Source organism: Engraulis encrasicolus, chromosome 3 (assembly GCF_034702125.1).
Source record: "Engraulis encrasicolus isolate BLACKSEA-1 chromosome 3, IST_EnEncr_1.0, whole genome shotgun sequence".
NCBI lineage: Eukaryota > Metazoa > Chordata > Actinopteri > Clupeiformes > Engraulidae > Engraulis > Engraulis encrasicolus.
The window spans coordinates 55,927,358-55,949,476 of NC_085859.1; the positions used below are offsets into that span (position 1 = coordinate 55,927,358).

The 22,119-nt window shown below is 41.1% G+C and overlaps 2 protein-coding genes across 2 annotated transcripts; one reads left to right on the forward strand and one right to left on the reverse strand.

Moving 5' to 3' along the window:
* Positions 1–2,830: 2,830 nt before the first annotated feature.
* LOC134445539 (CD209 antigen-like protein E) lies at positions 2,831–10,262 on the forward strand. Its single transcript, XM_063194593.1, has 7 exons — positions 2,831–2,906; positions 5,170–5,217; positions 5,424–5,522; positions 6,919–7,182; positions 7,702–7,829; positions 8,545–8,645; positions 10,058–10,262. Exons 2-7 carry the CDS (start codon positions 5,172–5,174, stop codon positions 10,188–10,190), a joined length of 771 nt encoding a protein of 256 aa, XP_063050663.1. The 5' UTR covers positions 2,831–2,906; positions 5,170–5,171; the 3' UTR covers positions 10,191–10,262.
* Positions 10,263–13,216: 2,954 nt separating this feature from the next.
* On the reverse strand, positions 13,217–19,932 carry LOC134445150 (asialoglycoprotein receptor 1-like). The gene is made up of 6 exons (XM_063194235.1): positions 19,786–19,932; positions 19,269–19,368; positions 15,916–16,314; positions 14,817–14,944; positions 14,392–14,495; positions 13,217–13,405 (listed from the first exon to the last, which is right to left on the reverse strand). Exons 1-6 carry the CDS (start codon positions 19,930–19,932, stop codon positions 13,270–13,272), a joined length of 1,014 nt encoding a protein of 337 aa, XP_063050305.1. The 3' UTR covers positions 13,217–13,269.
* Positions 19,933–22,119: the final 2,187 nt, after the last annotated feature.

Here is a 22,119-nt window from a genome sequence, read left to right on the forward strand (position 1 = left end):
TATCGGCCAGATGTATCGGTATCGGCCGATATTTGACATTTCTCAACACATTGGACATCGGTCCGTTGGGTAAAACTGGGCCGATGTTAACGCCGATGTTTTTTTTATACCGGTATGTTACAGTTCTAAAAGATTGGACTTGACGGTGACTTTCATTGTTTGTCTTCTAGTTTGTCTTTATTTTTGGAAATAAGAAGACATTCAAAAATTCAGTTTGTTTGCATCATTGTCAGTCTGTTTTAAATGTTATCTCTTTAAAAAAAAACAAAAAAAAAAACCATCGGTATCAGTTAAGTAAGGGTTAACGTTTGGCGAGAAGGTCGCTACCGTGGAATAGCAGCACGACAGAGGTGCTGCTATTCCACAAAGCGACCGACTCGCCGAACGTTAACCCGCTTATTATATGGATATACTTAAATGATTCACACATGGCGGGGACATTTCTTTAGGCCTATTTAATGTTAAGTTTATTGTAGTTTTTCATGTCAAAAGATTGTTGCTGCGCAAAACAAAACAGTGCCGTTGTGGAACACCGCTAGGCAACAGCTAGGTAGCCAGGACAACAGGTGTTGTCTATCACAGCAGCTGATTAGAGTCTTGTTGAAAAGTCGCTTTAGCAGTGAAAAGTCTTGTTGCCATTGACAGCGGTCTGTTATAGACCAACCCGTCCGTTATCGAAAAATAACAGACGTGCGAACGTTGGGGAGCCCCATTGAAATTAATGGAGCATTCGACCGATGACGTCACACCATATAATAATATCGGTTATCGGCCAAAACCACAATATCAATATCAGATATCGGTATCGACCGAAACTTCGTGCATCCCTAAACAAATACCATTGTGTTGACTGGAGTTATAGACCAGCATTGAAATAAAGACGTTTAGTCTGATTACTGGCCACCACAACTTAATCATTATCAATTAGGCCCATCATTATCATTTTGTTGAATGCAATCATCTTGGTTGACCCAGGCAGGCTCACATGACAATTTGCTTCAACTTTCTGTTGTGTTCAATTGCTGTGGAACAACATGCATGGGACCTAGGTTTGAGTCCGGCCTGGGTCCCAATCCTACCCCATATCTGTCTTCCAAGCTTCCTGTCATTTCTTTACTGTCACTGTCACATAAAGGCATAAAAAACCCCAAAATGTGCTTTATTTAAATGAATAAAGAAGAATTGGAGGACAAACGTGCATCAAGCAATTTCTTGATGTATCAAATGTATCACTTATAAAATATGACGAGCTGCTATCGAGAAAGATGCCTGGTAATAAACAATTCACAATTTGTTACAGTAATTCTGGATGGAGAATGAAATCTACTCTTTACAGTTGGAAAGTAACACTACTTGACTGACACCAGTGAGATTCTTTTTAAAAGATATTTTTTTGGTCTTTAAGACTTTATTAGTGACAGGACAGTTGAGAGAGACGGGGAAGGATTGGCAAATGACCAAATGGCCAGAATCGGACAGTCACCAGCGTAGCAGCCCAGTGCCCTACCGTTAGAGCCACAGTAGGGCCACATCGGTGTGATTCTCATGTTGACCCCACATCCATGGGTGACAGTACAGATCTCTGAGTCTGACTTGTGGTCTGCACACCATGACAAGAGAAGTAAACCAAGTTCTTTTGAAAGGGGAACATCATACCGCCTTGACCTATACTGGCTAAACCAATAGCCCTATCTGTCTTATCAGATCTGTCAGGATAGATAAGCTATTGGGTAATGGCAGAGGAACATACATTTTTTTCCCATCACTACAAGCAGTTAAATATTAAGTTATAATATTAACTTGTGTCAAATAAGAAATGTTAATTGATAAAATACAGTGCTGCCCTATCTACGTATCTTAACATTATCATGCAGCTGCTCATTGTCCACTTTGTCCCATCACAACCCACCACAGACAGAAAGGATAAACAAATAAGTCTATTAAGGAATGTTCATTAATAAGCACACATAACTCTCTGCACACTAGTAATCAACTAATTGGTTTTGAACTAGAGGTGCACCGAATATTCAGAAAATATTCAGCCGAAATTGCAAAAAAGACACATTCAGCCTTCAGCAGAAAGCCAGTCGAGTGGCCGAATTGGAGGCCAAATAGAAAATGAATTGAAAATGGGCATTAATGAAACTAATTTCAGTTCTACTCTGACATTTGAAGATTTCAAATAAACATTTATTTTCTTTGGAAAAACATGTCTAAACATTTATTGAAAGCTGTAGATTTAAGCAATATTTAAACATACTGAAAACTAACTAACTTTTGGTAACTTTTAACTGAGCTGTAATATTCGGTCTAGGCTTTGGTATTCGGCCAAGTGATTAATTATTATTCGGTTTCGGCCGAAATTTCATTTTGGTGCATCTATGTTTCGATCCCTGAGTGGGCCTGCGTGCACACTACAGTGTGTGTGTGTGTGTGTGTGTGTGTGTGTGTGTGTGTGTGTGTGAGAGAGAGAGAGAGAGAGAGAGAGAGAGAGAGAGAGAGAGAGAGAGAGAGAGAGAGAGAGAGAAAGAGAAAGAAAGAGAGGGTGTGTTTATGTGAACTGATGCAAGGCTAATTGCTGTACACAAATGTGTGCTAGGCTATATGGTTACTGCAATGTGAAATAATGTGTAGATCTTTGTATGTGTTTTCGTATTTGTAAATTTGGTGTCAGACACCTTAATCTCCCTTGGGATTAATAAAAGTACTACTACCCTACTCTACTTCAAACTGAGAAGTGACATTCCTGTGGAGTAAAAGAGGAAGTAGGGCTGTCGTCAGGTTATAAGCACCACTGCTGTGGCCCTAAAAGGCTGACATCAAAATAGCAGTTTTCAAGATTGCAGTTCGAAGATTGCACGCATTCAGCACTCTCTACTGCTGGGATGACATATGATATAGTAACGGTAAGAAGAACCCAACTATTCTATTATGTTTTTTCCATCTTATTGAAGAGTTAATTGTGTTAATAAATTATTATTATCATTATAAATTATTATGTGGATTTACGTGCCAATATAAGCTGTTGGCTGACATTTAATCCATTATAAAATTCATAATAATAATAATAATAATAATGCATTTTATTTGAAAGCGCCTTTCAAAACTCTCAAGGACACTGTACAGACAGAAACAAAATAAAACAAGACACATAAACAGAATTTTAAACAAAAATAAATAAATGAATAAAAAAATACAAATATGAAATAAAATAAAATAAAATAAAACAGAGTTTAAGAATCATAAAGAATAGGCTATTTGAAAAAGATGGGTTTTTAGCCTGGATTTGAAAAGGGGGAGAGAGTCAGTATTGCGGATGTCAGGGGGAAGGGCATTCCACAGCTGAGGAGCAGAGCAACTGAAAGCTCTATTCCCCATGGAATTAAGACGGGCAGAGGGGACAGAGAGGAGAATGGAGGAAGAGGAACGGAGGGGGCGGGAGGGAACAGCAATGTGAATAAGATTAGATAGATAAGGGGGGGCAAGATTGTGGATAGCCTTGAAGGTGTGGAGAAGTATTTTAAAATGAATTCTATATTTGACAGGGAGCCAGTGGAGATGTTGCAGTGCAGGGGTAATATGGTGACAGGAAGGGGTTTTTGTAATGATGCGGGCAGCTGAGTTCTGGACCAGTTGGAGCTTGTGGAGAGATTTTTGAAGGAGACCAAATAGGAGAGAATTACAGTAATCAATGCGGGAGGTGACAAGACTGTGTACAAGAATGGAGGTAGAATGGGAAGTGAGAGAGGGGCGGAGACGGTTAATGTTGCGTAGGTGGAAATAAGCAGACCGTGTGATGTTGTTAATGTGGGAGAGGAAGGATAGAGAGCCATCAAGCAAGACGCCCAGACTCTTAACTTGAGGGGAGGGGGAGACAGGAGAGTTATCAATTGAGAAGGAAAAACTATCTGATTTGGATAAGGTGGATTTGGTGCCTACAAGTAGGACTTCAGTTTTGTTAGAATTGAGTTTCAAAAAATTGGAGGTGAACCAGGATTTGATTTCAGAGAGACAGGTGGTGAGGGAGGGGGGAGGGAGAGTGTCAGAGGGTTTGCCAGATAAATAGAGCTGGGTGTCATCAGCATAGCAATGGAAATTAATTTTGAATTTGCGGAAGATATTACCAAGGGGAAGGAGGTAGGTGATGAAGAGGAGGGGCCCCAGAACAGAACCTTGAGGGACACCAGAGGTGACAGGGGAGGGCTTAGATTTAAAAGACTTCATTTGAATAAATTGAGAACGACCAGAGAGATAGGAGTGGAACCAGTCAAGGGGTGTGTTACTAATGCCAATTGAGGAGAGTCTGTGGAGAAGGATAGAATGAGAGATGGTGTCAAAGGCTGCACTGAGGTCAAGGAGAATGACAATAGAGAGTAGTCCAGAGTCAGCAGCCATGAGCAGGTCATTAGTGATGCTTGTGGTTTCTGCATGTTGTTCTGTGTAGTAAGACATTTTGTATACCATATACCACAAACGTGAACATCTCAAAGCCACTCCATCTGCAAAACAATGTGTCAAATCATAAGGTTAATTGTTAATTTCAGTCAACAGTGCACATTTCCAGTCAGTCAATTGAACTTGAACATTTTAGTTAGGCCTGAGTGACATATCAGTGATGGCTAATATATTTAACCCTTTTGCACAGAGCCCTGTTATAACTTTACTGTGACCAAAATTGTAATGGTGGCTATGTATTAATCTGTTACTTAAAGTGCTACTGTCCCATTTTTGAAAATAAGCTTATTTTACACCTCTCCTTGAGTTAAATGATTAAGTTGTACCTTTCTCCTGTACTGCCTGCCTTTCTCTGAGAATGGCAGTGCAAATTTTACCTCCAAGCTCCGAGTCCTAAGAGACCAGCTGGCGATTGAAAGTTGAAAGTACAGGAGAAAGGTACAACTCAATCATTTAACTCAAGGAGACGTGTAAAATAAGTTCATTTCCAAAAACGGGACAGTATCACTTTAAGGCTCTCGGTAACGTCATAGCAATGCTTTCATGATAGTTGAGTATTTTCAGCAAATAGTGAATATGCCCTCTGGCGATCCGATCTGCACAAAAAGGCTACTGCATGTATACTTCATGTATGACTTTGAGCCACACGCCCCTCCTCCCTTTTCTTTGGTCCTCCAGAAACACTTAAATGGTTGAAGTTCTCTTTTTTCACAGAGATGAATTCCACTGAGGTAGACAGCAGCAAAGGTCCTCAACAGAGAGGTAGGATGAAAAAATGGTAAAACATTTGAAAGCGATTAAATGGTTCAAATGTTTATTCTTTGGGGCATTAGTTCTAGTTTATATGTGTTGAAAGTTGTTATCACATGAGCACAGTTTTTTTCATCAGTACATTATTTATGCAAACATTAATGACTAATGACTGTCAACACAATTATTAGTAACTGTACAAGCTTGTCTTCTTCCAGGCTCCTGTGTCGGGTCTAACGTCTTCTGCCTAACTGGAGTGTGTTTTGGATTCCTTTGTCTCCTCCAAATATCTCTGAACATCACTATGCATCTTTACTGTGAGTTCCTCTCCTTATTCTCTCAACATTCTCGTAAAATAGTGCTTTGGTTTATTTGACAGTGGTTTATTTTAATGGTTAATAGTTTTATTCAACAGTAAAACTTGGGTTGCTCACTTACAATGATGGTGGTCCAAAGTTGATCATTTAATTTTTGTATTTTTGTGTTTTCACACGTACATGTAGTCCCCTTTAAGTGAACCAAACTCAATCCTCTTTAAAGTCCTTTTTATTTCCAGAATCCATTCTGCCCATTCACAAATGTTTCCTTTTTCACAAATAACTACCACTACCATCAAATTTAAAGTATTCATTATGACTGGGAAAATTGGACTTTTCATACAATGAAAAAGTGGATCTTCTCCATTGTCCGCCATTTAGAATGTTCAGAAATTGACATTTTTAGCTGCACAACTTACCTCACTGGTCATACTAGTAAATATTAGTTTATTATTTAGTAAATATTCATGAAAAGATCAAATTTGGCAGTAGACAGTTTCAATAAGCAGCATAGTTGCAGTACCTCTGGGCACCATCTTACAGTGCACCTTATTTACAAAATAATGAACTCATATTTACTGATATGACCAAAGTACAGTAAGTTTTGCTCCTGAAAATGTCTATTTCTGGAAATTCAAAATGGAGAAGATCCCCTTTTCATGTATAAAAAATGCAATTTTCTCAGTCATAATGAATACTTAGAATTTGATGGTGGTACGTATTCATGGAAAAGGTAACATGAATGTGCAGCATGCATTCTGGAAACAAACTAGGCCTACTAAAATATTACACAGTGCACCTTTAAGTGAACCAAAATGTGATCTGACAGAAAAAAGATCTGTTTTGTATATTGTGAATGTGTTACGAAAAGATCCAGCTGCTCTTTCTGGTCCCGTTAATCTCTCTCCTCTTTTTGATCACACCTGGTCCAGAGCTCTCCTACACCTAGTCACAAGTGTAACTTGTTAGGACCCATAAGTGAACCGTACTGAGACCACATCAATAAAGGTGTATGCCCAGAAAAGGCTGAGTCATATGTCTCAGTTTGCTTAAATGGATGAAAGGGACCAGGTGTGAAAACACCCTCAGAGGGTTAAATCGAACACACATAGGCTACGTTTACAATATGGTTTTAATTCGGAATTAATAATTCGGAATAAAATTATTTTTTTTCCCGTTGTGTTTACATTGCACTTTCATTTCATTCCAAATAAGCTTAATTCCCATTCGGGAAGTGGTTACATGATGTTTTTAAAGCAGAATTAAGTTTTATTCTGAATTAAATTACTTAATTCGGAATGAAATTTCCCATGTAAACAAGGCCATAGTAATGCCCTCTCGAAGAGTTAAATTGACACTGTAGAATTTACTGTGTATAAACACACCTGTGTTTTAGACATGAAGCAGCAGCACCAAGAACAGAAACAGCTGCTGATCAACTACACTGATATGGCTGCAGAGACCCATGAGCTTCTCGGAAACTACACAGATCTTCTTGAAGAGAGAGACCAGCTCCACACCAACATCACTGACATCACTGAAGACAGGGACCTATGCCTGGACAGATACCGCTCCCTAGCTGCAGATAAAGCACAGTTAGTGACGCGATACAAAAACTTGGCTGCTCAAAGAAGTAATTTATACCGCAATCTCCAGCTCGGTATGTAGTACGTATCACATTGCATAGGGCATGATGAAAACCACGAAACACATCATTTGATAACACTTTACTTGACGCATGGCATAACAATGTCATAACAGTGTCACAATGCAGTCATCCATGTGTCATAAACATTATTTCAATGTCCTAAACATTTTATGACTTTATCATTAAGTGACATTCGGTTATGGCAAAGACAGCCCTAACGATGTAAATTTTTCATGACACTCACACCATGTTTATGACTCGCTCATGACTGTGTCATGACACTGTTTAAATTGGAACAAAACTTATTACAACTTATTTGTACAATATCTTTCTACAGAAATGCCACTTGATTGTGCAAAGACCTTGACTTACTTTAGATTTTAGAGAGACAACACAAAATATAGTGACACTTTTATCATAGTGTATATAAATTGTGATCTTATTAAACATATTAGTTTGGTGTTGGATACCAGCAGATTAAAAAAAAATCTAGATGGGCAGTAAAGAATTATTTTTATTTCACCCACACAGGTGGATGGATCCAATTTCAGTCCAGCTTCTATTTCTTCTCTACCACAAAACTGAGCTGGCATGATAGCCGCACGGCCTGCAGACAGAGAGGTGCAGATTTGGTGATGGTCACTAGCAGAGCCGAGCAGGTGTTAGAATTTGGAAAAATACACTTTATACCAACATGTATTTTTAAAATCATCTGTTTTTTCTCCTGACAAAACACTTCTTTCCATTTATTTAATATCTCTGAGTATCAGAGGGGAAATATTTTCCCACTCATGTTTTTAGGCTTGTGTATAGGGTAAGTGGAAGCTTTACAATGTCCCGTTTTATATTGTGGCTTGATGTGAGAGCATATGTTAAAAAGAAAAAAAAGAAAAAAAACACACATTCAGCAAAATGTACTGAAAGATTAGCCTGGTCCTGACCATCCCATAATACTACCATTTCATTTCGTATTTATGGTCTGGCATTTGTTTGCTCTGAAGCGATTGTAAGAAGCAGGAAGTTTGCACTCAGTTATGGTTTGAAATTATTGGACACCTTTCACCCAATCGCTGGCAGTTACTCAACAACAACATAGCGCAGACCAATGGCTCTGGTGCAGATGTGTACGTCATTGTCACGAGCGTCCTCCCCCTTTCGCCCCCACGTGGGGGGCGTATTCGATTATTGGCTGTTTTCTGGGTGGGCGTTGCGATCAAAATTCTACTGCTCCAGGCACTCCACAGAGAAGCACGGACAGACTACAGTAGTGGAGCCAATCCTTTGGCGGAAGTACGTAGGATGGCTCGCGAGGCTACTGAAAGATAGCAAAACAGTGCAGACTCACTAAATTATGTGGCATGTCTATTCCGTCAGGATTTCCTTTCAAGACATCTACAAAGGAGTTGGATGGGCCTGTCAGACATCGACACTGAGGGAGTGTGGAAGTGGGTAGACGGAACCCAGCTGACCTATGGGTGAGGAGAACAACCTGATAAAGATGCTTAGTACTTTAAACTGTTAAACAAAATATAGACCTATGTATGAACCTACAGGAAGGGGTTAGCCTGCAAGACTGCTTTACTAATGAGTCAGGTTCTTGGAATACCCTCCCTGTTTACACATAGATAGTTAAGTTAACACATCCATTTGGGCCTTTTGTTTACATGTAAACAGAGTTCAAGCTTTAAAATTGGAACTTTCTTCCCATTTTCTTCCGTTTTTGTCCACACGCTGTGTAAATGGAATTCAAATAAACTGATAACGATGCCTGTTTTTAAAAGTATCCGCATTTGTGTTTGAGTGTTAGTAAAAGCAATAGTCTCACCACAGTCATTAAAATCAATAATAAAGGACAGTGAGCTGCTCAAAAAGGAGAAAAGGCACCATCTAGTGTCTAGATCATCACACTACAAGACCATAAAGCACCATAAAGGGGTGATGATCTCCTAATTCAACTTTAGTGAGATAACAGCAACAATATCAGTTCTGGGACATCCAGCAATTCCCATGTTTACAGTGCTGTGGCAGTTGATTGCCAAAGTGGCTTCCTAAAATATCAAAAACAATCTGGTGAAGCAGAGGCTGGTTAGGGTTGCCATAAAGGAGACTTGGGCCTCTTCAGATGTAGCTGCTCCTTGTTAAGAGTTGGCATGTTAGATCGGCTGTCCATTTGGCTAGCCTAGTAAACTGTAGAAGACTAATCATGTGCACCACACATAACACAAAGGTAAACATATATTGACAATAAGGAGCAGTAACATCTAGTAATATATTGACAATACTCAATAGTTTAAGACAAAGTTTGTGGGTTTCTTGGACCATCATTAGCTGGAGTATGTAGAACAGCTCAGTGTATACTCAATGATCACCAGGGGAAGGTTATCCCAGCCCTCTTGATTTTAAGGGGTTTCGTTTTAAATATATATAGCCCATGTTGAATAAAAGACAAAGCATTTAACTAATAAATGCATAGTCGCAACAAATTGTAAGTGCTACATTAAACATTTATTCTATATTTGACCAAAGACGAATTGAGGAATAAAATAACTAAAATAAGTTTTCGCAGGAAACGGAGGGCATCTTGTGACTCCGTCTCGTGCGGGCGCTCGTGTGGTTGGGTCACCAAAGCTTACAATAGTAAAAACATGGGTCCCTTAAGAAAAAGGTTGGGAACCACTGAACTAGACAAACCCAAATGGCCGAAAATATTTTTGCTAGTGAGTTGGTAGTCCTGATCTTTATAAGATCGTCACAACCATGTCAGGCCCACCAATCCTAGCACTTGCCAATGGTGAAGTACTTGCCTACCGCACCACACTTGAATGATCATGAATTCAAACTTATTTAGGTGAATTCTGTGAATTTGACTATAGTTATTTATTTTCAGATATTGGCGCACAGCCACAGGTGAACCTAATGATTACTCTGGGGAGGAAGACTGTGCCGAGTATGAGGACTTTGTATGGAATGACATGCCCTGTCCTACACCACGAGAATGGACCTGTGAACTCACGGTTTAATCAAAGCTCATAAATGTATTCAATGGAATATTGCCTGTCTACTAATCAAAAAGCAACCGATTTTATTACCTAACAAGCTTTTATCAAGTTGTGTTTGCATGTTTCAACTCTCCCATACAGGTGTCTTAAGTCTGAAGTATCTCAGAGTCCTTGCTGAGTATCCTGCTAAGCAAGATGTACAACAATAGATGTTGCTTTGATTAGCCCGGTCTGTTGGAACGAATGCCATATGCAAATTCTTCAGCACCACACCAGTAAACGCCTGACCTGGCATTTCTCAAAACCAAAGTTGCTTACTACATTAGCTACTCTGTTGTTTTCAATTTTCTGGCATGTTCTGGCATTTTCCCATTGGCAACTACTGAAGTTACTAACATGCTAACAACTTCTCTTTTGAGAAATGCGCCCCAGGACTGCCCCTCTACTTCCTGCGTCAGTCCCCCCAAACCTGCATGTTCACAGAGCCCAGAACAGAAGAGTGAACCTACAACAGAAACTAGAAGCACTCAGAGAGCGCAGACCTCTGCCAATGAAGCTGTTGATAGAACATTTAACTATGTTACACCCTATTTTCATTTTAAGCCTTTTTGCCTTTTTTTTGTGGAGTTAGAAAGTGGAATGTTTTGCCCCACAATTCAATGTGTGGTCACTAGGGGCGTCTAGATTTATAGGCCAGAAATGGGGAAAAATCTTTTTAAAAGTCCTGGTTCCGGTTCATGATCCGTATCATCACCAGAATTGAATCACTTGTTCATGGGGTCATTACTAACAACTCCACAAAGTTTCGGCCAAATCTGTTGATTAGTTTTTGAGTTATGCTGCTGACAAACAGTCAGACAAACAGACAAACAGACAAACCAGCGCTACCTAAAACATTACCTCCTTGGCGGGGGTAATAACCACAGAGCAGGGCTGGACTGGTAATATGGCATACAGGGCATATTCCTGGTGGGCCATCAGTCCTCAGGCGAAGATGACTGTTTTTGTTGTTTCGTCCCTTAGAGACTGGCCCAGCATTTAGATGGTATTGTTTAACATCTCTTATGTACCTAACATCTTTTATGTACCTAATTTGCTTTTAAATTCTTTACTTATTTTTGCTTCATTTTTTCACCATGTGTTGGACATTATTGCCAGTGTTGCAACTGTACACTGCACCTACATTATCTTGTTTATTATCCAATATGCCTTCTTACCTTCTTATTATTTAATGTTGCTTCTTTTACCTTGTGTTGGACAATACTGTCAGTGTTGCAACTGCACACTGCACCGTGATGTCTTTGTTTAATTTCTGCCACTTTTAATGCATCTTATTCTTTGCTATGTCTTCTTCTCTACTCACTACGTCAACTCTACATTAATGATCGTTTCTTTGCTTTGTTTATTCTCTATATTTCTATTGATATGTCAACCCCTCTCGTTTCTCTGCTGTTTGAAACTGTTGCTGAGACTCATTTTAAGTATGTGCAAACTTCTTTCTCCATCTCTATTCACTTTTCTCTCCCGAGTGAAACACATCTGTTCACCTTCAATGTTTTCTGCAGGCCTATGGGGTCTATAGGAATGTCATTATAGTATAGTATACAGTAGCATGATACATCATGGTCAGCTGAGTCATATTATAAGCTGTATGTGGACAGTTACAAAATAGTTTTAGTGGTTCTTGTTTATTCTTGTGAAATGTAATAATTGGCAAATACATTGTTGTAATGTGATTAAATTACTGGTGTTGTGTCATAACAACACCAGTAATATGGTAACATTCAGAACCACATGTGTGGACAGCTCCCTTAAAAATGACTTTGTAAGTTTATTATCACTGACAGATATCTGCATGCATTTCACAAGTGAAAAGATAGAATAAATAGTAAGGATGTAGTGAAAATGTATGTACAGTTGTCAGAAAGAATGAGAAACCTTTGAGCATACTTAGATTTCTGCATGAATGAGGCCTAAAATAAACACATTCTGCTGTAATACTGCACAAAAATGACATGTTTTATTTTTATTGAACACCACATATGTAAGCATTCACAATACAAGGTGGAAACATGTGAAGCCATTGGCTAATAACTTCTCTGAGAGCTTCTTGGTGCCAGGAGTCAGCCAACCTGGGTTCAAATGAAGATTTCAGGTGTTGGTCAAAGCTGCCATGCCCTTCAAATGAATGCATGTTATGTGTTGGGTATGTGGGCATGTGTGTATTTGTGTCTGCTCTATGTGCTGTCCTGTGCTAATGCATATAAAAAATGAACCCCACTTTGCATTTGCACCCTCTATTGTTCTGTATATTTCCTGTGGACTTTGTCTCTGCAAGTGTTGTATGCTCTGATTACGTCATCGATTATAAGTCGCTATGTAGCCTATAAAGGCGTCTGCCAAATGTAATGTCATGAAAACACACTAATGCTAAAACACACTACAACACACTAAGCTGTCCTCAACAAGCACGCTCTAATGTGAACAATGTCCATGTCTATCAGAAATTGCTGACTTGCATGAAACTGAAGGGCTACAGAGGTACTTCTATACACATGCTCATGTGTCTACATTAGAGCATATTCTATACAAATGTAAGTAAGTAAGTAAGTAAGTAAATTGTATTTATGGAGCACATTTAAAAACAGCACAAAACTGTTAAAAAGTGCTGTACAGTGACTGGCTAGAGAGAAATCAAATAGATAAATAAACAAAGCACATTAGTGGAAAATAAAATAAAATAAATTGAGACAGTTTGCAAAAGAGACCACAGATGTTCAACAGCAATAAAGGCCAAGTATTCAGTTTAGAGATGAAATAGACACATCAACATCAAAACCTCATCCCAGTGGTGAAATATGGTGGAAGGGGTATGATGGTTAAGGGCTGCTCTGCTGCCTCAGGGACTGGACAGATTGCTGTCATCAACAGAAAAAAGAATGATCAATTGTATCAAGACATTTTGTTGGAAACTGTAAACTACAGGTATCTGTTTGCAAACTGAAGCTCCACAAAATCATCTTTGCAAAAAGAGAGAAGAAAAAAGAGAAGCAGAACTAATGCAGCATTCCATTCGATTTATGATGACGTTACACTTTGGTCAAAATGTAAGTTCGCAGGTCCACCGCTTTGGCTGTGAGCAGGTGTTGTCATTCCATTTCCATTCCCTCCCTTTATCCAAATGGACACAGTCTTCATCACCCTTTACATTGTTGGGTTCGCCTGGAGCCCAAAATCTAGAAAGAAAGAGACTATTTGACTTCAACAATTCAACTACCTAAATCACACACAGCAACAATGTATACATTCCATAGATCCTTGATTTGATCACCTCTTGAACTGGTTGTTCAACAATAAATGAAACCTTACTCATATTACTGTGTTAGTAGTTCTGGTTCACAAAGACCTGTGGAGTAGAATAGGATGTACAGTGCTCTCCGCAACTGTGAACAGTGAGTTACAACTACTGTAGTTAACCCCTAAAATAGCTGAATCCATTTCCAATTTATATTTGATCAGTGGTGACCCTACACTAATTAGCTCCCCGGGCAAGACCCCAGGGCTGGTGCATAGGCAGACAAGGTGGTCGCCTAGGGCACCAAATGGTCTTAGTGCCATAGTAACGGCTTAAAATACCACAGAATTAGAATGGAATGTTTTAAACTTTAAATTAACACTGATTATTCATATTCAGTACCTAGGCACTCAGGTACTAGATCAGCTGTGCTTGATCAGATATATGACGCTACATTTACAGATGCCAATTTCTAAATGCACAAAAAGGAAAGGGGGTGCTCGCCTAGGGCACCATATTGACTAGAACCGGCACTGCAAGACCCCCTCCAACAGTATACCTTGGGCGTTGATGTTATTTATTGTGTGACGATGGTGATTTATTTCCCTCAAACAATATTCTTCTGTTGTAGGCCTTTTCTTTTCTCTATGCTCTTTTTATGTGATTATGATAAGTTGTGAGATGATTGCAGTGATACGTAGGCGTGCTCAACCTAAAAAAAAAAAACAGACTTTGGGTGCGTTTAAAGGGATGGCTAAAGGGTTTGAGTGCCGAAACATGTTTGCTGTGGTGTTGAATAAAGAATGAGACTAAGCTTGTGAGTTTTCGCCACTTGAAATTGTGAATTGATGGCATGTTTTCTGCCAGTCTTAAGGATGTCTCAACAGTTTGAAACAGTTAATCTTTAACATTATTAGTTCTCCTCACCCACTGGTCAGCTGGGTTCCGTCTACCCACTTCCACACTCCCTCAGTGTCGATGTCTGACAGGCCCATCCAAGTCGATTCTTGTAGATGACTTGACAGGAAATCCTAACATTGGAAAAGACATGTCATGTCTTGTCTTGTGCCAAACACAAATGTATGCATTCAGAAATAAAGCTTCTGAAATATATCTCTGTTTCCCTAGCCTGATAAACCAGACTAAATGTGGATGTCTAATTTTTAACCCGTAGACAAAACATTTTGCCGTCCAGCGGGTGGCGCTGGTTCACCAGGCTACTGTTTCCCGTCTCATTTTTGACTACAGGGGATCTGACAGAATTAACCAATTGTTTAATTAGATTAAATGATATGCTTACATATAGGCCTACCATATAGGCTACCATAGTTATTAATAATAAAATGAAACACCTCTTCCACCCAGCTGTTGACGATCACCAAATCTGCAGCTCTCTGTCTGCAGTCCGCTCGGCTGTCATGCCAGTTTTTGCTTTCAGTGGAAAAGAAATAGAAGTTGGACTGAAATCGGATCCATCCACCTGTGTGGATGAAAATTCCAAACATTCAGCCATATTAATCAAGATTCCGCAGATACCCAACATTTCCATTAAGGTACAGTAACACTTACATGCACTGTAACGTTACAAGTTGGTAACATTTCACATACAGTAGACTTAGACTTAGACTTATGCTTATTGATCCCAGAGGGAAATTTAGGGTAACAGCTGCCACCATGTGAGGCGCCCCAAATATGTTTGTCTGCTATGATAACTGCCTGCTAATTTACTGCGTCAGTTGTGGATGAAGTGATACTGTCCCATTTTTGTAAATAAGCTCATATGACACATCCCCTTGACCATCTCCTGTACTTTCAACCGTTCTCTGAGTATGGCAGTGCAAATTTTACCTCCAAGCTAGCTGTTAACATTGATTCCTATGAGACCAGTTAGCCGCCAGCTGGTCTCATAGGACTCAATGTTAACTGCTAGCATTGAGGTAAAATTTGCACTGCCATACTGAGAGAGTGATTGAACGTACAGGAGATAGGTCAAACTCAATTATTTAACTCAAGGGGAGGTGTAATATGAGCTTATTTAAAAAAATGGGACAGTAGGCTATCACTTAAAGTGTATTTTGACTTCTTAGCTCGATTGATATGTAAATGTGTTATATTAATGAATATTCATTAAAGAATGGTCTTTGCATGCTGACTAGAAAGCAAGAAGAGATTTGGATGGAATGAGTCCACAGAACATTTTGCCGTTTTCTTGTGCTTCACCAGTTGTGTGGCTGTTCACCAGATTAAGTTTGTGTGCTGACTTGCTATAGACTTCCCTCTATAGACAACTGGCATCTATTACTATTCCACTCTGATCCAACTGACAATAATGATTAAACAAAAAAAATACAGAACAGTCCACCACAGCTTTAAGATATTAAAGAAACATAAATGAATGTAATCACCAACACCACATGCCTAATTATTGAACTCTGTGATCATCATACGAACCACTCTGAAGTTTGCTGTAAAATCTGTTTCGTTGAGCTTCCAGATTGTTGTTGCTGGTTGTTAGCTGCTTTTTCTGTTGAGCAAGGTCGTTGTTGCTGGTTGCTAGCTGTTTCTTCTGTTGAGCAAGGTTGTTGTAACTAGTCATCAGATTATTTTTTTCTCTAGCTACATTATTGTAACTAGCCAGTAACTGTGCTTTATCTGCAGCAAGGGAGCGGTATCTGTCCAGGCATAGGTCCCTGTCTTCAGTGATGTCAGTGACGTTGGTGTGGAGCTGGTCTCTCTCTTCAAGAAGATCCGTGTAATTTGTGAGAAGCTCATCGGACTCCTCAGCCAAATGAGTGTAGTTGATCTGCAGCTGTTTTCGGTCATCATCCAGTTTACCACTCTTCTTCATATCTGAAACACATGGGTGTTGTCTGTTTCACTTCACCACACCTTAAAACTGGGTTTGCCCCAGGCCAGGGGTGTCAAACTCAAATGGACTGAAGGCCAAAATCAAATCTGGAACAAAGTCGTGGGCCGAAATCAACAACTGCAAATTTTTGCACTTAATATCTAGTTTAATTTCACTCACACGCTTTCCCATCCTACTGTAGTAGTACGGTAGTTCTATGGTACTGTATGGTAGTTCAAATGTGCCTGCACATTGTGTTGCATCATTTGCGTGTGAGCTGTTTCAGTGGCCTGGGCCAACTCATATTTCTGTAGCACAACAAATTTCATGTTCAAGTCTTGTTACGTGTAGAAATAATTATGATCTGTAGCATAGACTTCGCTTTATATTCACTTCGGTACTTGTTTCATACAGTAACTTACTGTTGCGCTCTATTCCTATGTGACTAAGATACTTTCAAGGTCCTCTGATAAGAAACAATGTTAGTCCTGTGTTTTTTCTATTCCTTCTGTGCTGCCCATTATAAAGGGCCTTCGTGGGAGGAGAGACCAGGGAGACCGAGGATGCCAAGTGAGGAACATGTTTTCCAGAGGTACTCACTCTCTCCTTCCGCGAAAGACAATTGTAAACTCTGATCAACTTGTCGTGGTCTCATTAATTAATTAATTTGTTAAAGTAATTTCTTGAACATAATCTATACATTAATGGTGTACAGTATGTGGGCTAACTGTAATAAACATTTGAAAGCATCTCGCGAGACTCTGTGGGCCAGATTTGGACATTCCTGCCCTAGGTTTTAAGATAAACACAAGTCATCATCTCAAGTAGCGCTGTGGAAAGAATAAAACTACAATGACACTAGAAATGCGCAGACCTCAGCCAAGAGTGCAGACCGCAGCCAAGGAAGCTGTTTGATAGAAAATTTGCCTATGATATTCTGTAATTAGAAACTGGAAGGTCAAATTTTGCCCAATCCCGCAATGGTGAAGAAGAATCTTTCAAAAATGAATCACTTGTTCCTTTTGTCATTTCCAACAACACCCCAAAGTTTCATCCAAATCCGTTCATAACTTTTTGAGTTATCCTGCTGACAGACAGGCAGACAAACGAACAAACAGACAAACCAACGTGACCGAAAACACAACCTCCTCTGCGGAGGTAATAATAAACATGATTTAGCAATTACATTATTGAGCGCAGTCATTAACCATTTGGGTAACACTTAACTTGATGATGACGACATCATACGAATAACATAACAATGTCTTAACAGTGTCATAACACGCTCATGTCATAAACATTATGTCAATGTCATAAACATTTTAGGACATTCGGTTATGTTCAAGGCAGCCCTAACAATGTCAACTTTTCATGACCATAAAACGTTTATAACATTGACATCATGTTTATTACTGGTCCATGACTGTTTTGATACTATTATGACACTGATATGTCATATGTATGACGTCTGTGTCAAGTAAAGTTTAACCACCATTTGCAATACACAAAGAAGCCAACAACCCTTGTTTGTTTGTTTGTTTGTTTGTTTGCTTTTTAACCTCCTGTTGCACGAGTCTGTATTAGAGGAATGACTAAGGGGGAACTCACAGTAGAAATGCATAGCGATGTGAAGGGACACTTGGAGAAGACACAGGATTCCAAAGTTCACTCCAATTATACAGAAGGCTCTGGACCTGGGACAGGAGCCTGGAATAAGAAATACATGTACCATTACCAATGTCCATCATTTTATTGTGGAATGCAAACATTGTTGACATGAGTTATTTATTTGATTATTAAAAACTATAGATGTGATGCTGTTATTGCATATATTTGTAGCAGTTTGCAAGATAGATATTACTATCAATCAATGTCATGCAGAGTATATTTAAATTAACAATGAACTTTACAGTTAAATAACAGCAGTGCATTGTATTCTACCTGACTGCTGGGAATCATTGTTGTCTTCTGTCTTGGTGGAATTTATCTCTTTTGAGGCCATCACAAATGGAGTACTCAACTGCACCGTGTCTAGAACCAGCTATGCTAAATTACTGATCTCACATTAAATATATATCATGCAGAAGACAGAAGTTAAGAGCCAGGCAAGGAAGTTTGTACTTACCAAGAAAATTAAAGGGCAACAACCAGACGCTATCTATCTCCTTTTTTGGGACAAAAGTCAAAACAACTCTGGTTCCTCTTTCCATCTTACTATCTTTTTTTCTATCTAGAAAATATAATTAGCATGCATGTCTCGTGTTAATATCACGCAGAAGAAGAAAGCTTTTTTCCAACTCTGGTTCCTCTTTCCATCTTACTATAACATGTAATTAAAGTTAGAATATGTAATTTTGATCATTCCAAATGATGAAACCGAGATCATGGGCTGTTTCGGGTCTTTGATCATCAAACACCCTCGCTCGGGCAACCCAGCCGGGGGTGATCAGCCTCTGACTTGTGTCCAAGTGGCCCACTACTCCACGGATCCCTCCTCCGGATCCACAGCCATCTTGAGGCCTTCTCGGTAGCCTCTATAATGGTTTTGATGGGTCTTCTGCACAGCAGCCATTTTATTCCCAGGAGTTTGAGGGTGCGCGGTAAAGATTGGCCCGCAAAGTCCCGGCACCCAACCTTCACTGGTTCGCAGCGAGCTTTCCAGCCTTTGCTCCGGCATTCCACCACTATCTTGGCATATTTGGTCCCATTGCGCTCATAGGCCTCCTACATTCTGTCTTTCCAGGGGACAGTAAGCTCAACCAGGACAACTTGCTTTGATGCCTCAGAGCCCTCCAGTTGGACTTGGTTGCTGTTGTGCCTTCTCCCCAGCTCTGACTAAGGTGATGGACTGCTTGGGGGTGTTCTACTACTTGCAGTTGGTGATTGTGCTGACTGTGTCTGCCATGACCCAAAGTACCTGATCATGCTGCCAGCGGTACTGTCCTTCGCCCAAGACCTTCGGGCAGCAGCTGAGGATATGCTCCAGGGTGCCTCTCCTGTTGCATAGGTGGCATGCAGCAGTGTCTGATGAGCCCCAGCACTGCAGACTGTTCGGACTTGGGAGAACATCATACACAGATTGTATCAGGAACTTGATGTGCTGGGGTTCGCATCTCCAGAGCTCTGCCCAGGTGATTTTACACTGCTCAGCGTACTCCCACCTTGTCCAGGCGCCTTGCTGGTACATACTGTAGCCACCATCTTGATCTTCCACCTCTGCTCTGATCTCCTCCTGCATCATTTGCCATTTCTCCCTTCCTCTGGCCTTGTCATACCAGGGTTTAGGAAAGCTGCCTAGACTTGCTTGGCCCACTACATTGTTTCCAACCAGAACGCTATGCTGCAGCCATACCTCAGCTCTGTTGACGGCTTCCTGTGCTCCACTTTCTTCCAGTTTTCACCAGAATTCCTGCAGAAGCAACTTTTGTATCAGAGGAGTCATCGTGCATCATCACCTCCCTGGCGCATGTGACCTTGAACTCTTCTGACAGGCCACTGATAGGAAGCTGCAACATGGTGGAATTGCCGTACAGGGCAATGCTGCTGGGGGATCGAGGGAGCCCAAGCCACCTCCGGAGGAACTGGCTGATAGTACCTTCCAACATCTCCACAGTAGACATGGGCACCTCACAGAACAGTATGGGCCAAAGGAGCCTTGGCAGGACTGCACGCTGGTAGTTGTTTTGAATGTCCCTGGTAGCCCAGACTTGTCAATTGCTGCGAGCTATGCTGTTAGATCTGCCCTGGTTTGCTGCAGTGTGTCTGTGTCTCTTAAAGAGCTGATGAAAACCTTGCCCAGGCTCTTGACAGGTTTCTCCATCACAGATGGAATTGCTGTCTCTCCTATGGCGAAGTGGCACCAGTCAACTATCTTGCCCTTCTTTAGGACCAGAGGCCTGGACTTTGCAGGCTTGAGATTTTGAACAGGACTCATGGCACACACCGACGCGGTCAGTGTGAAAGGTATCGGCGTCGTCAGACCTATTTTACCAAGGCACGTGCCTGGGCATTGACCTGTGGTGCCCCAGTATGAGTGCATGAAAAAAAGAAAAAGAAAAAACCTGCAACCCATCTGACCTCGAAAAACTTAGATCTCTACTAGTCTCCTTCTCCGCCTCTGTAACAGCTGCCAAGACCTACTACAACGACAAGATCAGCAACACTACAGACCCACGTAAGTTGTTTTCTACATTCAAGTCATTGCTCAACCCTCCCAGCCACAGACCTGAACCCAGACAACTTTGCCACCTTCTTCACGGAAAAGACAGCAAATATTAGCAAGCAATTCTGTGACCCGCCCTCTCCCCCCCAGAAGATACCCCCCTGGCAAACATGCTGACTCCTGCAACACTCCATGAATTTACTCTACTCTCTGAAGAAGACGTTTCCAAACTCATCACAAGGAGCCGTCCCACTAGCTGCCTACTAGACCCAGTGCCCACGAACCTTCTTCAAGACATTGCCCAAACAGTGTTCCCAGCAATCACATCCATCATGAACTCCTCACTCTCCTCCGGCACTGTCCCCTCCGCCTTCAAACAAGCAAGAGTGACACCACTACTGAAGAAGCCTACACTGAACCTCCCTGCTCATGTAGAAAACTACAGACCGGTCTCACTGCTTCCCTTCCTATCCAAGACACTAGAAAGGGCAGTTGCAAAGCAGGTCACCAACTTCCTAAATCAGAATGGATTACTGGACCCAAAACAATCTGGTTTCAGAAGTGGACACTCAACTGAAACTGCGTTACTCTCAGTGACTGAAGCTCTAAGGACTGCAAGAACGGAAGGACTATCCTCGGTCCTCATCCTACTAGACTTGTCTGCAGCCTTTGACACAGTCAACCACAAGATCCTCCTGAGGATACTCACGGCCATGGGAATCACTGGCGTTGTCCACTCATGGTTCAACTCCTACCTATCTGGGCGCACCTTCAGTGTGCCATGGCAAGCGAAACTGTCTACGACTCACACCCTCTCCACAGGCGTACCCCAAGGATCAGTGCTGGGACCCCTTCTGTTTGCAATATACACCTCCTACCTGGGACGTGTCATTCAAACACATGGGTTCTCCTACCACTGCTATGCTGATGACACTCAGATGTACTTGTCGTTCCGTCCAGAGGACACCACGGTTTCGACGCATCTCTGCCTGCCTCACCAACTTGTCAACATGGATGAAGGACCACCAACTACAGCTGAACCTGTCCAAGACAGAGCTCCTGGTGATCCCAGCTAAAGAGTCGCTCAGTCACAACATCAACCTCAAGATAGGCTCCACCATCGTGACCCCAAACAAAGTCGCCAAAAACCTTAGCATCGTGATTGATGATGAGCTGTCATGCTCCAACTACATCAACTCAGTCACCCGGACCTCTCGATTCCAGGTGTCAAACGTACGGAATATCAGACCTGTGCTGACACAATATTCTACACAACGACTGGTCCAGGCCACGGTCCTGTCCCGCGTTGACTACTGCAACTCACTCATGACAGGTCTACCTGCTTGTGCACTAAAACCTCTGCAGATGATCCAGAATGCGGTGGCACGGTTGATATTCAATCAACCCAAAAGGACCCATGTTACTCCTCTATTTATTGAGTTGCACTGGCTACCGATCGCCGCCCGGATCAAGCACAAGGCATTGACCCTTGCCTACAAAACCATCGCAGGCATGGCCCCAGCTTATCTGAAGGACCTACTAACACCTTATGTTACTGGAAGATAACTGCGCTCATCCAGCACAAGCCGCCTGGCTCTGCCATCCAGTTGCTCTAGGTACTCCCAGTCAAGACTGTTTTCCGTTG